This window comes from Salvelinus namaycush, chromosome 32 (assembly GCF_016432855.1).
Source record: "Salvelinus namaycush isolate Seneca chromosome 32, SaNama_1.0, whole genome shotgun sequence".
Lineage (NCBI taxonomy): Eukaryota > Metazoa > Chordata > Actinopteri > Salmoniformes > Salmonidae > Salvelinus > Salvelinus namaycush.
The window spans coordinates 17,349,717-17,364,473 of NC_052338.1; the positions used below are offsets into that span (position 1 = coordinate 17,349,717).

The 14,757-nt window shown below is 41.8% G+C and overlaps 1 protein-coding gene across 1 annotated transcript in view; it reads left to right on the forward strand.

Moving 5' to 3' along the window:
• The window catches only part of LOC120027037 (retinoic acid receptor alpha-A-like), a 150,797-nt gene that overhangs the window by 10,556 nt on the left and 125,484 nt on the right, over positions 1 to 14,757 (forward strand). Inside the window, exon 2 of the mRNA XM_038971881.1 lies at positions 12,247 to 12,395. Coding sequence (XP_038827809.1) covers positions 12,247 to 12,395 — 149 coding nt within the window. The remainder of the gene's footprint in view (positions 1 to 12,246; positions 12,396 to 14,757) is intronic.

Below are 14,757 nucleotides of genomic sequence, written 5' to 3' on the forward strand. Positions count from 1 at the left end.
TTGGGTACAGGAACAATGGTGGACATATTGACGCAAGTGGGGACAGCAGACTGGGATAGGGAGAGATTGAATATGTCCGTAAACACTCAAGCCAGCTGGTCTGCGCATGCTCTGAGGATGTGGCTATGGATGCCGGCTGGGCCGGCAGCTCTGCGAAGGTTAACGCGTAAATGTCTTTCTCATGTTGGCCACAGAGAATGAGAGCCACAGTCCTTGGGAGCGGGCCGTGTTGGTGGCACTGTGTTATCCGCAAAGAAGGTGTTTAGCTTGTCTGCGAGCAAGACGGCGGTGTCCGCGATGTGGCTGGTTTTCCCTTTGTAATCCGTGATTGTCTGTAGACCCTGCCACATACGTCTCGTGTCTGATCCGTTGAATTGTGACTCCACTTTGTCTCTGTACTGACGTTTTGCCTGTTTGATTGCATTACAGAGGGAATAACTACACTGTTTGTATTCAACCATATTCCCAGTCACCTTGCAGTGGTTAAATGTGGTGGTTTGTGTTTTCAGTTTTGCGCGAATGCTGCCATCTATCCACGGTTTCTGGTTCCCCTATACACTTCATGATGAACTCAGTCACGGTTTCCGTGTATACATCAATGTTATTCTCAGAAGATACCCGGAACATATCCCAGTCCACGTGATGAAAACAATCTGGAAGCATGGATTTCGATTGGTCAGACCAGCGTTGAATAGACCTTAGCATGGGTACTTCCTGTTTGAGTTTCTGCCTATAGGAAGGGAGGGACAAAATGGAGTCGTGATCTGATTTTTCCGAAGGGAGGGCGAGGGAGTTGCATTGGTTGAGAGTTTTACCAGAGCGAGTACTACAGTCAATGTGTTGATAGAACTTCTGTTTCGTTTTCCTCAAATTTGCTTTGTTAAAATTCCCAGCTACAATAAATGCGGCCTCAGGATATGTGGTTTCCAGTTTGCATGAGGTCCAGAGTCATTCTTTGAGGGGCGTCGTGGTATCGTCTTGAGGGGGAATATACACGGCTGTGACTATAACCGAAGAGAATTCTCTTAGGAGGTAATAGGGTTGGCATTTGATTGTGAGGTATTCTAGGTCAGGTGAACAAAAATAATTGAGTTCTGTATGTTATCACAATCACACCATGAGTAATTAATCATGAAACATACACCACTGCCTTTCTTCTTCCCGGAGAGTTCTTTATTCCTGTCTGCGCGATGTACTGAGAACCCAGCTGGCTGTATGGAATGGGACAGTGTATGGAATGGGTCAGTGATTCCATGAAACAGTGTATGTTACAGTCCCTGAACCTCTCTGGAAGGAGATCCTCACCCAGAGCTCGTCTACTTTATTGTCCAGAGACTGAACATTAGCGAGTAATATACTCGGAAGCGGTGGATGATGTGCATGCCTCCTGAGTTGGACGAGAAGTCCACTCCGAATACCTCTTCTCCGCCGGTGGTGTCTTTTAGCAGCCTCTGGGATAAGTTCAATTGCCCTGGAGAGTGCGGACAAAGGATCCAATTCAGGAAAGTCATATTCCTGGTCGTAATGCTGGTGAGTTACCACCGCTCTGATATCCAAAAGTTATTTTCGGCTGTATGTAATAACACAAAAAATACTACAAAGTTGCTTAGGAGCTAAATGCAGATCTGCCTTGTCTGTTGGCACCATTCAGTTTCAGTGGCTTGTTTAGATGCAGTTTGATTGGTTCCCTCTACTGGGAGACACTTTTGCACTTGATGTGTGCCGTCCTGAAATCTGACTAGACAGACCGTTTCCCTGTGAGTTGTCAGCATCCCCCACCTGTCAGCACCCCATAACCAGTGTCAGTCTGCTGTCTGTTTCCACCGTTCTCTCTCCTAATCAAAAAGTACTTTTTCCTTTTCTTTTTCTAGACAAGGCATACATATTTTTATAGTTTCTATCTTCTCTTCCAGTCAGTGTTTAAAGAAGGGATTATAGATAACCTTCTGAATTAAATGTGTACTACAGCCTACAGCCCTACAGCCAGTGCTGCTCCGTCTCCCTCCCACCGCAAAGCTGCTTCTAATTTGGTGTACTTTGGGTGAACTTCGGCCGTTTCCTATTGACTCTCTTTCTCCACCCGCCTGGTGTATGTGAGCTGTTTGTGTGAGCTACGTGCTCCTGCAGAAAACCCAGAGGAAGAGGGGGAGAAAAACACTTCCAGCTTGAATAAACGGCCAGGGGAGAGGTGGGGTTGTGGAGGGAACTGGATGTACATGTGTGGCTCTAGTAAGTTAGGCCGTACTGTAGTATTGGTAGGACAGTTTCCTCGTGCAACACGGCACTCTAGTGTCTACTTGCGATAGTTTGGGTTTTAGAATTTTTTAGTTATCAGTGCCCTCAACTGTATCAATTCAGGCCAACGTTTAGGTGTAGTATATCCTCTAATTATTCCCATACTGCCCAGTGCCTGTCTCTCCACCTCTTCACGGGTAGATCATCACAGCTTCCTCTCAGTATAGCCCAAACACACAACAGGCTAACCTCAGGGACACTCAGGAAATGCATCTGTCTTTCACTCTCTCTCTCTACCCATCTCCATATTTCTCTCATGCACACTGTATTTTCCGTATCTCTTTTTTATTCGTTCTTCCTGTTTTTTATTTGTTCTTCCGGTTAATTTTCTCTCTGTTTGTTAAAAGTAGGGCCATTGTAAATGGATCGCTGCAGTATAACAATCATTTGGATGTAACTGTGGTCTCATGAGTACAGTGTAGAAACCGTCCATGTCCTGATTCCATGTCGTTGTGATATAATTGTGCTAAATGGTGTGTGCGTGTGTGTGCGTGTGTGTGTTCGGAACAGATCTTGCCTTAGGTACCTCCCTCCTAGCCATCTGTGAGGTTTGTAGACCATGTGGGTGAAGAGTCCTGATTGTTTTCATGTCACTGGTCATCTGTCTATCTGACCGTTAGCATGGGGACAATGTGGTGGACAGCAGGTAGGGACAGGTGGACATAGTGAGGATAGACATAGTTGATTGGCCCACACATTCTTTTTTATTGACCTATAGGACCCTTCTTCTTCTTCTTCTACTACTTCACCACCCACAGCAAGCCATAGCCATAACAGTGCTCCTTCCCGACTCGGCCTCTGTCTTTTCACTTATTCTTTCCCCCCATTCAGAGGTTGACCTCCCTCCCTCCTCCTCCAGGCCGGGTGTGTTTTCCTGTTTGACCATGCTGGCTGGTTCAGCAGGGGGCTAAGAGTTCAGAATAAGCTATGAGACATATTTCACACACACACACACACACACACACACACACACACACACACACACACACACACACACACACACACACACACACACACACACACACACACACACACACACACACACACACACACACACACACACACACACACACACACAGAGTATTCTCACATGTACACTGATACACACACACACACACACTGCTCCCACCCCTTGGTTTGTCTTGTCTGTCGCTGGTCTTTAGTCTCCGTAATGGTGCTGGTGTGTAGGTATGTTAACATGTGGTGAAGTTAGTTCGCTGCAGAGCCAAAGCTTAATCACCCAGAAAATTGAGAAAAAGCTCCCCAGCGCCTGATATATAGTGCTGTACACGCACACACACAGAGACACACTCACATAGACACGCGTACACACAATCAAACACACATACACACACACAAGACCGAAGGGGGGAAATGCATCTGCCTTTATGTTGTCTATCTGTCTGCAGGTAGCCACATTCCCAGATCCAACCATGAGTTTCAAATAGGCAGCGCCGGGTGTCATGTAAAAATCTTCCCAATCGTTCTGAATGTGTTGTGATTGTGATGTCATGTAACATTTCTCACAGCGTGAAATTGTTCCCAGTTCAGTAATTGCACGCTCGTCTCTTTGTGTGGATGGCTGAGCTCATGCGGCTGTCTCTCACACCCTCCCTCGCCCTTGATTTAGCTAGCTAGCATAATTAGCAGTCAGTTGGTCGAGATGGCTTGTTCTCAGTGGTGTGTAGTTTTAGCTTGTTTGTATAGCTAAATAAACAAATCTAAAAGCTAGATTTTAGCCAAAGTATAAACAACTGTTTCAAAACTCCACTAGTTACTTTTGATAACCAAATGTATTTAGCTAGCGATCTGCCATTCCGTGCATCACATGATAGGCTACACTAGCTAGCTAGCACAACTAGCTAGCTTATAACCTTACTAGCTAGCTAGTGTAGCCTATCATGTGATGCACGGAATGGCAGATCACTAGCTAAATACATTTGGTTATCAAAAGTAACTAGTGGAGTTTTGAAACAGTTGTTTATACTTTGGCTAAAATCTAGCTTTTAGATTTGTTTATTTAGCTATACAAACAAGCTAAAACTACCATCTCTCACATTACCCAAAGCCAACGGTACCGTGATAGCCTTTTTGCTGGAGCATTACTTGAGTGGAAAGTAAATGGCAGCACTGCAAATAAATGCAATGCCAATTTGTGGTAAAGCCAAATAAACCATTAAAACTACTACCAAAGATTGATATAACTAACCCAGTGTACTGCAATTTCTCCAAAATAATCTGTTTTTGCTGTCATTTGTCACTTTAGCCTGTAATGTGGAACTAAAGACTCGACTGTGTTGCAAGTGTGTCTTCCAAGTTTGTCGCCAGAATATTACCAAGGAGAAAGCAAGTCCTTGATGTCATTTATGGCCATATATTTAATTAGTGGGTTGATAAAAAGAAATTGACAGTGAAATATTTGAGTGAACAGATTTTATTTCAGGGTATAAGAGGAAAAGACAGGCTATCCAAAAGAAAACTATCATCCTCCCCCTGGCAGATATTTGACCATGTAAAACCTGCATAAACAGGTCATGTCTCAGCAATCTACTGTCTTATAGCAAGTGTTTGACACTTTAAAAATACAATTTAATGAATTGATATGACCCCACCCCACACCAAATTGAGATGCTGACCAACAAAAATATAGTCGTACATTTCTGTATACTTCCAACCATTTAGGGTTGTTTTTGTTGCACTGCTTTGCTCTATCTTGGCCAGGTCGCAGTTGTAAAATGAGAACTTGGTTCTCAACTGGCCTACCTGGTTAAATAAAGGTTAAATAAAAAAATAAAACAATTTAGGGTAATAGAATGAACCAAGGTTCAGCACTATGGCTGTTTTTACACAGGCAACCAAATTCTGAACTATTGGCATAAACAATAACTGGGCAAAAGTCCAATTAGTAGAACAATTATCAGAATTGGGCTGCATGTGTAAACACAACTTATGTAGCTTCATCAACCCTCCTTGAAGAAGGTGCTGAAATGTAGGTTCTTTCCATTAAATCAGGGGTGTCAAACTCAGTCTATGGAGGGCCTGGTGCACGTGTCAAATTCATTCCATGGAGGGCTGAGTGTCTGCAGGTTTTCGCTCCCTCCCTTGTACTTGATGAATTACGGTCACTAATTAGTAAAGAACTCTGCTCACCTGGTTGTCTAGGTCTTAATTGGAACGAACTACAAAAATCACTGAAGCTGGAGACACATATCTCCCTCACTAGCTTTAAGCACCAGCTGTCAGAGTAGCTCACAGATCACTGCACCTGTACATAGCCCATCTGTAAATAGCCCATCCAACTACCTCATCCCCATACTGTATTTATTTATTTATCTTGCTCCTTTGCACCCCAGTATCTCTACTTGCACATTCATCTTCTGCACATCTACCATTCCAGTGTTTAATTGCTATATTGTAATTACTTCGCCACCATGGCCTATTTATTGCCTTACCTGCCTTATCTTACCTCATTTGCACACACTGTATATATACTTTTTCTACTGTATTATTGACTGTATGTTTGTTTATTCCATGTGTAACTCTGTTGTTGTATATGTCGAACTGCTTTGTTTTATCTTGGCCAGGTCGCAGTTGTAAATGAGAACTTGTTCTCAACTAGCCTACCTGGTTAAATAAAGGTGAAATAAAAAAATTGAAAAATTGAAACCCTGAAGACATTTCTGCAATAAAATACAACATTTTCTTATGTAGCCCTTTACACTCGTACCCGGCAACTTTTGCAAATGTTTTGTTGTCTGAGTGAAGGAAATGCTGTAAATTTAAGAAGACTGTATTTTCAAAGATGAGACTTTGAGGATTATAATAAATAGCTCTTTGATGTCATACAAGCAAGAAAAACACCTGGGAGTCCAAATGTGCACGTTTCCATATCATAAAACTCATGTCATACACAGTGTCAACATTTTTGATCACTATGTTGATGTACAGTTACAAGATGACATGGCACCCTGGGTTATTCTGAACAGAATTAGCCTATGTTTGTCTATTGTGAAGAATGCACTCATAATGATTCCTTTCTATGCGCACCAAATTATGATGTGCACCTGAATTGTATTGTGAAAGCCTAACACTAATATCGTATTTAAAACTTCGCTAGTCATGTTGGTAATAGAACAAGCCTTGAAATGATGACCACCTGACCCAGATTGCAATTTATAATTATCAATTTCTAGATTGTGTAATTGTGTTATGGTGAGGATGCAGAGTTGTGTTCCAAACAAAACTACAAGTGTGCTTGCTGTAGTTCCTCAATGGCACAGCTAGTAAAGCGCAGGAAAGCACCTTATAGTTGAAGACAAAAAAAAACACCTTATAGTTGAAGTCCATAGAAATTACTTAGGAACTGTGAACACTTTGTAGAGGTGTGGCCACTTGGAGACACCAGTTAGTCTTCTCACTCAAACCCTTGTCAGTACTTTGTATTATGTTGCACCTACCCCATATTTTCCAGGAATATTCTTATTATGTTACTGATTGTATTCAGAGTATTTTCAGATTTCGATAATATTTCTGCTTCTGCTAAGGACACACAAAGGTGTGTCCTCACCTTATACCCAATAAGGTCCCCATAATCTCCAAACTGTTGCCTTTCAATTGCTACCATGGTTATTAGAGGTCGACCCATTATGATTTTTCAACGCCGATACCGATTCCGATTATTGGAGGACAAAAAAAGCCGATACCGATTAATCGGCCGATTAAAAAAATAAAATAAAAATGTATTTATATATATATATATCATACACACACACATTTTTGTAATAATGACAATTGCAACAATACTGAATGAACAATGAACACTTTTATTTTAACTTAATATAATACATAAATAAAATCAATTTAGTCTCAAATAACATGAGCAGAGCTTGTTTGAAGTAGATCAAGACATTCTCTATGGAAGACATGAACGGTAAAATAACGAAGGAACCCCTTTCAAGTTCAGCCGCAAGTTATTACAGGAATTATAATGCGTCGACTATTTCTCTCTAAACCATATATATACCTTTGGCTAATCCGGAAACTATCACCTCGAAAACAAAACGTTTATTCCGTTCCGTATTTTATCTAATGGGTGGCATCCATGAGTCTAAATATTCCTGTTACATTGCACAACCTTCAATGTTATGTCATAATTACGTAAAATTCTGGCAAATTAGTTCGCAAAGAGCCAGGCGGCCCAAACTGTTGCATATACCCTGACTCTGCGTGCAATGAACGCAAGAGAAATGACACAATTTCACCTGGTTAATATTGCCTGCTAACCTGGATTTCTTTTAGCTAAATATGCAGGTTTAAAAAATATATACTTGTGTATTGATTTTAAGAAAGGCATTGATGTTTATGGTTAAGTACACAGTGGAGCAATGACAGTCATTGATTGATTGTTTTTTATAAGATAAGTTTAATGCTAGCTAGCAACTTACCGTAGCTTACTGCATTCGCGTAACAGGCAGGCTCCTCGTGGAGTGCAATGTAATCAGGTGTTAGAGCATTGGACTAGTTAACTGTAAGGTTGCAAGATTGGATCTCCCGAGCTGACAAGGTTAAAAATCTGTCTGAGGCAGAACGTTCCTAGGCCGTCATTGAAAATAAGAATGTGTTCTTAACTGACTTGCCTAGTTAAATAAAGATTAAATAAAGGCGTAAAAAAATTATAAAAATCGGCAAATCGGCGCCCCAAAATACCGATTTCCGATTGTTATGAAAACTTGAAATCGGTTCTAATTAATCGGCCATTCCGATTAATCGGTCGACCTCTAATGGTTATACAGTGGAAGTCGGAAGTTTACATACACCTTAGCCAAATACATTTAAACTCAGTTTTTCACAATTTCTGACATTTAATCCTAGTAAAAATTCCCTGTTTTAGGTCAGTTAGGATCACCACTTTATTTTAAGAATGCGAAATGTCAGAATAATAGTAGAGAGAATGATTTATTTCAGCTTTTATTTCTTTCATCACATTCCCAGTGGGTCAGAAGTTTACATACACTCAATAAGTATTTGGTAGCATTGCCCTTAAATTGTTTAACTTGGCTTAAGTGTTTCGGGTAGACTTCCACAAGCTTCCCACAATAAATGGGAAGCTTCCCACATTCCTCCTGACAGAGTTGGTGTAACTGAGTCAGGTTTGTAGGCCTCCTTGCTCGCACACGCTTTTTCAGTTCTGCCCACAAAGTTTCTATGGGATTGAGGTCAGGGCTTTGTGATGGCCACTCCAATACCTTGACTTTGTTGTCCTTAAGCCATTTTGCCACAACTTTGTAAGTATGCTTGGGGTCATTGTCCATTTGGAAGACACATTTGCGACCAAGCTTTAACTTCCTGACTGATGTCTTGAGATGTTGCTTCAATATAGCCACATCATTTTCCTGCTTCATGATGCCATCAATTTAGTGAAGTGCACCAGTCCCTCCTGCAGCAAAGCACCCCCACAACATGATGCTGCCACCCCCGTGCTTCACAGTTGGGATGGTGTTCTTCGGCTTGCAAGCCTCCCCCTTTTTCCTCCAAACCTAAGGATGGTCATTATGGCCAAATAGTTCTATTTTTGTTTCATCAGACCAGAGGACATTTCTCCAAAAAATACGATCTTTGTCCCCATGTGCAGTTGCAAACCGTAGTCTGGCTTTTTTATGGCTGTTTTAGAGCAGTGGCTGCTTCCTTGCTGAGCGGCCTTTCAGGTTATGTCGATATAGGACTCGTTTTTACTGTGGATATAGATACCTTTGTACCTGTTTCCTCCAGCATCTTCACAAGGTCCTTTGCTGTTGTTCTGGGATTGATTTTCACTTTTCACACCAAAGTACGTTCATCTCTAGGAGACAGAACGCGTCTCCTTCCTGAGCGGTATGATGGCTGTGTGGTCCCATGGTGTTTATACTTGCGTACTATTGTTTGTACAGATGAACATGGTACCTTCAGGCATTTGGAAATTGCTCCCAAGGATGAACCAGACTTGTGGAGGTCTACAATTTCTTTTTTGAGGTCTTGGCTGATTTCTTTTGATTTTCCCATGATGTCAAGCAAAGAGGCACTGAGTTACATCCACAGGTACACCTCCAATTGACTCAAATTATGTCAATTAGCCTATCAGAAGCTTCTAAAGCCATGACATAATTTTCTGGAATTTTCCAAGCTGTTTAAAGGCACAGTCAACTTAGTGTATGGTAACTTCTGACCCACTGGAATTGTGATACAGTGAATTATAAGTGAAATAATCTGTCTGTAAACAATTGTTGGATAAATTGTTTGTGTCATGCACAAAGTAGATGTCCTAACCGACTTGCCAAAACTATACCAGAAGTCCCCACAAGAATTGTAAACAAACAAAAATTGGACCAGCCGTTCTGTACCATCACTCATTCATATATCTTTATGTACATATGCTTTATCCCTTTACACTTGTGTGTATAAGGTAGTAGTTGTGGAATTGTTAGGTTAGATTACTTGTTGGTTATTACTGCATTGTCGGAACTAGAAGCACAAGCATTTCGCTACACTCGCATTAACATCTGCTAACCATGTGTATGTGACAAATAAAATTTGATTTGATTTGATTTTGACATTTTGTTGGTCCCCACATGGTCAAATGTTATTTCTAGGGGGTTTAGGGTTAAGGTTAGAATTAGTGTTAAGGTTAGAATTAGGTTTAGGGTTAGGCGCTAGTGTTAGTTTTAGGGTTGGAGCTATGGTTAGGGTTAAGGTTAGGTTTACGGGTTAGGGTACGGGTTAGGGTTAGGTTTAGGGTAAATTTAATTTTGAATGGGACTGAATTGTGTGTCCCCACAAGGTTAGTTGTAGAAAACTGTGTGTGCTTTAGAAACGGTCTGAAGGCATATTCTGTCAGTACCAATGTGTTATGTTCTACACAACATGTTGTAGCATCTGTAGTGTTTAGTACTGTACCAGCTGCAAAGATTTATATACATTTCTCTTATGGTCACTAGTTGTGCTACAGCTCGCTGATGTGAACACGCAACAGCTTGTTTTACATATTACATGTGATGCATGTCCCTCGATGTTGACACACACACACACACACACACACACACACACACACACACACACACACGAACACGCACACACCTTTACATATTACATCTGATAAAACACATGATACACGTCCCCCGCTGTCTCTGGCACTGCACGGCTTGTCTCTCTCACTCACATTACATATTAAAGTGGTGGATCGTATCTCCCTCCCTGTGACAGAGTGTGTGTGTGTGTGTGTGGTCGGTCGGTCCATTCCTCATACGATTACATTATAGAAGAGGTGGCTCCAACACTGCGGATGCAGACTGCAGCAAGACTGGATACTCCAAAAACTGAAAACCATTTTGTAGGCTACATTTGCAGCAATGAGCTAGCACACACACACACACACACACACACACACACACACACACACACACACACACACACACACACACACACACACACACACACACACACACACACACACAGCTAGCTGACCTGACTTCAATAAAAACAAATATCTTTCTGTCCTCATAAATTATACCAGGTTCCAGGAAGAAGGTGTTTGCACTTCAGAGAGAAAACATTAATGCAAGTGAACTGCTTGTTTTCATTTATTTAGACTCAACTGATTGAATGAATATTTGGACCAACAAGCACTAAACAAGCACAAAAACATTAATCAGAGATGTGTGCGTAGTACGATATTGATTACTATCAGCAACACACTATATACAGATGATAGCAAAGTGACTCACTCCAACTGACTAGCCAGTTGCACTAGTTTCTGTTTGCTTTGGGATTTGATTGACAAATAACAAGTCTGTTTGATTCACCAGAGGGGAAGCAGAGGTCACTATGAATCATGCAGTAGCACTAATATTCACCGTCATGACAGTTCTACACTCACACTGTCCTTTATATATCCCAAAGAGATTGGCAATATAACAGGTAAACAAACATGGACAAGCACACAGAAACACACACACACAATGGGTCAATGTGACCCATTTTTGACCCATCTACTGTATGTGTCAAATTGACCCAGAACACCTTTTTGAACATAATACAAGGATAAGTTGAATTCCACGTGGGGCCAAGGGCCAGAAACAGATCGAGGGGTTGCTCGCTAATAGATGTATAATTGAGTTTAAGCTGATGAAGTATGGAAGAATATAATCTAATCAGTCAACCATCATGCTCCCAACAAACCAACCAACACTGCTCTGATCTGCTCAACTCTCCATGCAGATAGATCTATAGACGGTCAGGCCCTTGAGCAAGCTACATATATTCCTGAGTAGGGTTGCAAAATTCTGTGAACTTTCAATAAATTCCTTGGTTTTCTCAAAATCCCAGTTGAATGATTCCATCCAGGATTTCTGGAAAAACAGGGAATTTATTAAAATTTGAAAGGCTATAACATGAAGTAATCATGGGTAATTTCCACTTTAATAGCATTTATTTTTTCAACCTTTATGTTTAAACTCAGTCAAGCCACAGGTGGACTTTTCAAAACCCATTAGAAAGAAACCCACTGGCTCAAAAGTTTGCTTTTGTTCACTCTGAATGACCGCTGTATCAGTCAGACCACTAGGGTTGTTCTGAGAACTCATTCCAGGGTTCTGGAGGTTCTATATGAACTCATTCAATATCACAATCTTTGTGTTTCCGTTCCAGTAACATCAAAATAGAAATAAAGTGGCCACTCAGAACCACTGTAGGATGAGTATGTGGACACAGTAATTGCATGCCAACGATTTGCTACTGTGTGCCCGGATTTCAGTTCATTCAGTACCTTTAGTTCACTCACTCAGGAAATGGGTTTTGAATGCTCTACCATTACCATCCTGTCCCATACTAAAACATGAACCCTCTTATTCTTTCCGCAAAACATTTTTCCATCTGGGACTAATAAAGAACTAATCATCTTCTTCTGTTGTGTCTCTGCAGCCATCGAGACCCAGAGCACCAGTTCTGAGGAGCTGGTCCCAAGCCCCCCGTCCCCCCTGCCCCCGCCCCGCGTCTACAAGCCCTGCTTCGTGTGCCAGGACAAGTCCTCGGGGTACCACTATGGTGTCAGCGCCTGCGAGGGCTGCAAGGTAAGTCAACGTTCCGTACCGACATATACACCAAAACCATCAACATATACACCCCAACCAGCAACATACACACCAAAACCATCAATATACACACCAAAACCATCAACATATACACCAAAACCATCAACATATACACCCCAACCAGCAACATACACACCAAAACCATCAATATACACACCAAAACCATCAACATACACACCGAAACCATCAATATACACACCAAAACCATCAACATATACACCCCAACCAGCAACATACACACCAAAACTATCAACATACACACCAAAACAATCAACATATACACCAAAACCATCAACATACACACCAAAACCATCAACATATACACCACAACCAACAACATACACACCAAAACCATCAACATACACACCAAAACCATCAATATACACACCAAAACCATCAACATATACACCCCAACCAGCAACATACACACCGAAACCATCAATATACACACCAAAACAATCAACATATACACCCCAACCAGCAACATACACACCAAAACCATCAATATACACACCAAAACCATCAATATACACACCAAAACCATCAACATATACACCCCAACCAGCAACATACACACCACAATCAATCAATCAATGTATTTATAAAGCCCTTTTTACATCAGCCGATGTCACAAAGTGCTGTACAGAAACCCAGCCTAAAACCACAAACAGCAAGCAATGCAGGTGTAGAAGCACGGTGGCTAGGAAAAACTCCCTAGAAAGGCAGGAACCTAGGAAGAAACCATCAACATACACACCACAACCAGCAGACCTCTAGGGCCAGATGTTTTCCTCACAACTTGACCTAACCAGAATTGAAAACTTTGTCCTGGTCAGGTCACTTGGTGAGGAAAAACCTCTGCTTGATGTTGCCCACAGTCTATCAATGCAGCTGTACCTGACTGTGCATACTGCATACATACAGAGCGCTCAAACAGTATATCAACATGGATCAAATCAAATCAAAGTTTATTTGTCACCTGCGCCGAATACAACAGACCTTACAGTGAAATGCTTACTTACAGGCTCTAACAATAGTGCAAAAAAGTATTAGGCGAACAATAGGTAGGTAAAGAAATAAAAACAACAGTAAAAAGACAGTGAGAAATAACAGTAGCGAGGCTATATACAGTAGCGAGGCTATAAAAGTAGCGAGGCTACATACAGACACCGGTTTGTCAGGCTGATTGAGGTAGTATGTACATGTAGATATGGTTAAAGTGACTATGCATATATGATGAACAGAGAGTAGCAGTAGCGTAAAAGAGGGGTTGGCGGGTGGTGGGTGGCGGGACACAATGCAGATAGCCCGGTTAGCCAATGTGCGGGAGCACTGGTTGGTAGGGCCAATTGAGGTAGTATGTATATATGTACAGTTAAAGGATGTACCTGTGTGCATACGGAACATACAACCCTTTGGTTGACACTCCATTCCAATGTGGTTCTGGAGGCTGAATAGCCATCTTCATTCTATCTCCTGCTGTAATCAAAAGGCTGGAATGTCTGGAATTTAGGCCTGGGGGGAGGAGAGGGAGGGTGGTGATCAACTCTCTCACTGGGGTCAGGGTCAAACACAGGTCTCTCTAGCCCTCCTATACAGCCATGAATCTAACGCTATTTACATTTAACATTTTTGTAATTTAGCAGACGCTCTTATCCAGAGCGACTTACAGTAGTGAGTGCATACATTTTCATTCGTACTGGTCCCCCGTGGGAATTGAACCCACAACCCTGGTGTTGCAAGTGCCATGCTCTACCAACTAAGCCCAGCTTAGGTCTGGTGTGACCCCGTACCTCCAGCCCCACGACCTGATAATACCACCTAGAGTCAGACATACGTCAAATATATACAGTACCATGGAGGTATAGATGCATTGAGGTTAGAACATAGCTACAGAAATATGGGGAAATCAATAGAAAACACAAATGCATACAATCACACACACACACACACACACACACACACACACACACACACACACACACACACACACACACACACACACACACACACACATCAATAGAAAACACACGCACGCACGCACACACACACACCAAACATAACTTTTTAGTGGGGTCAAGCACATTCCTTCTACTCCTGCACCCTGACTGGACTGCAGATGGTATCAGCTCTGAAATAAAAGGACAGATGGGGGTTTAACTTGTAAGCAGAATGAAACAGCCAGCTAGCTCTCTCTCTCTACGGTGACTCTGATGATATGGGATATGGCCTAACGTGGTGGGGTGATTTAATTCCATAAATACATCTATCCTCTCTTTCTTACTTTCTCTCTCTCTTACTTTCTTACTTTCTCCTCTCCCTATTGCTCTCTCTCTCTCTC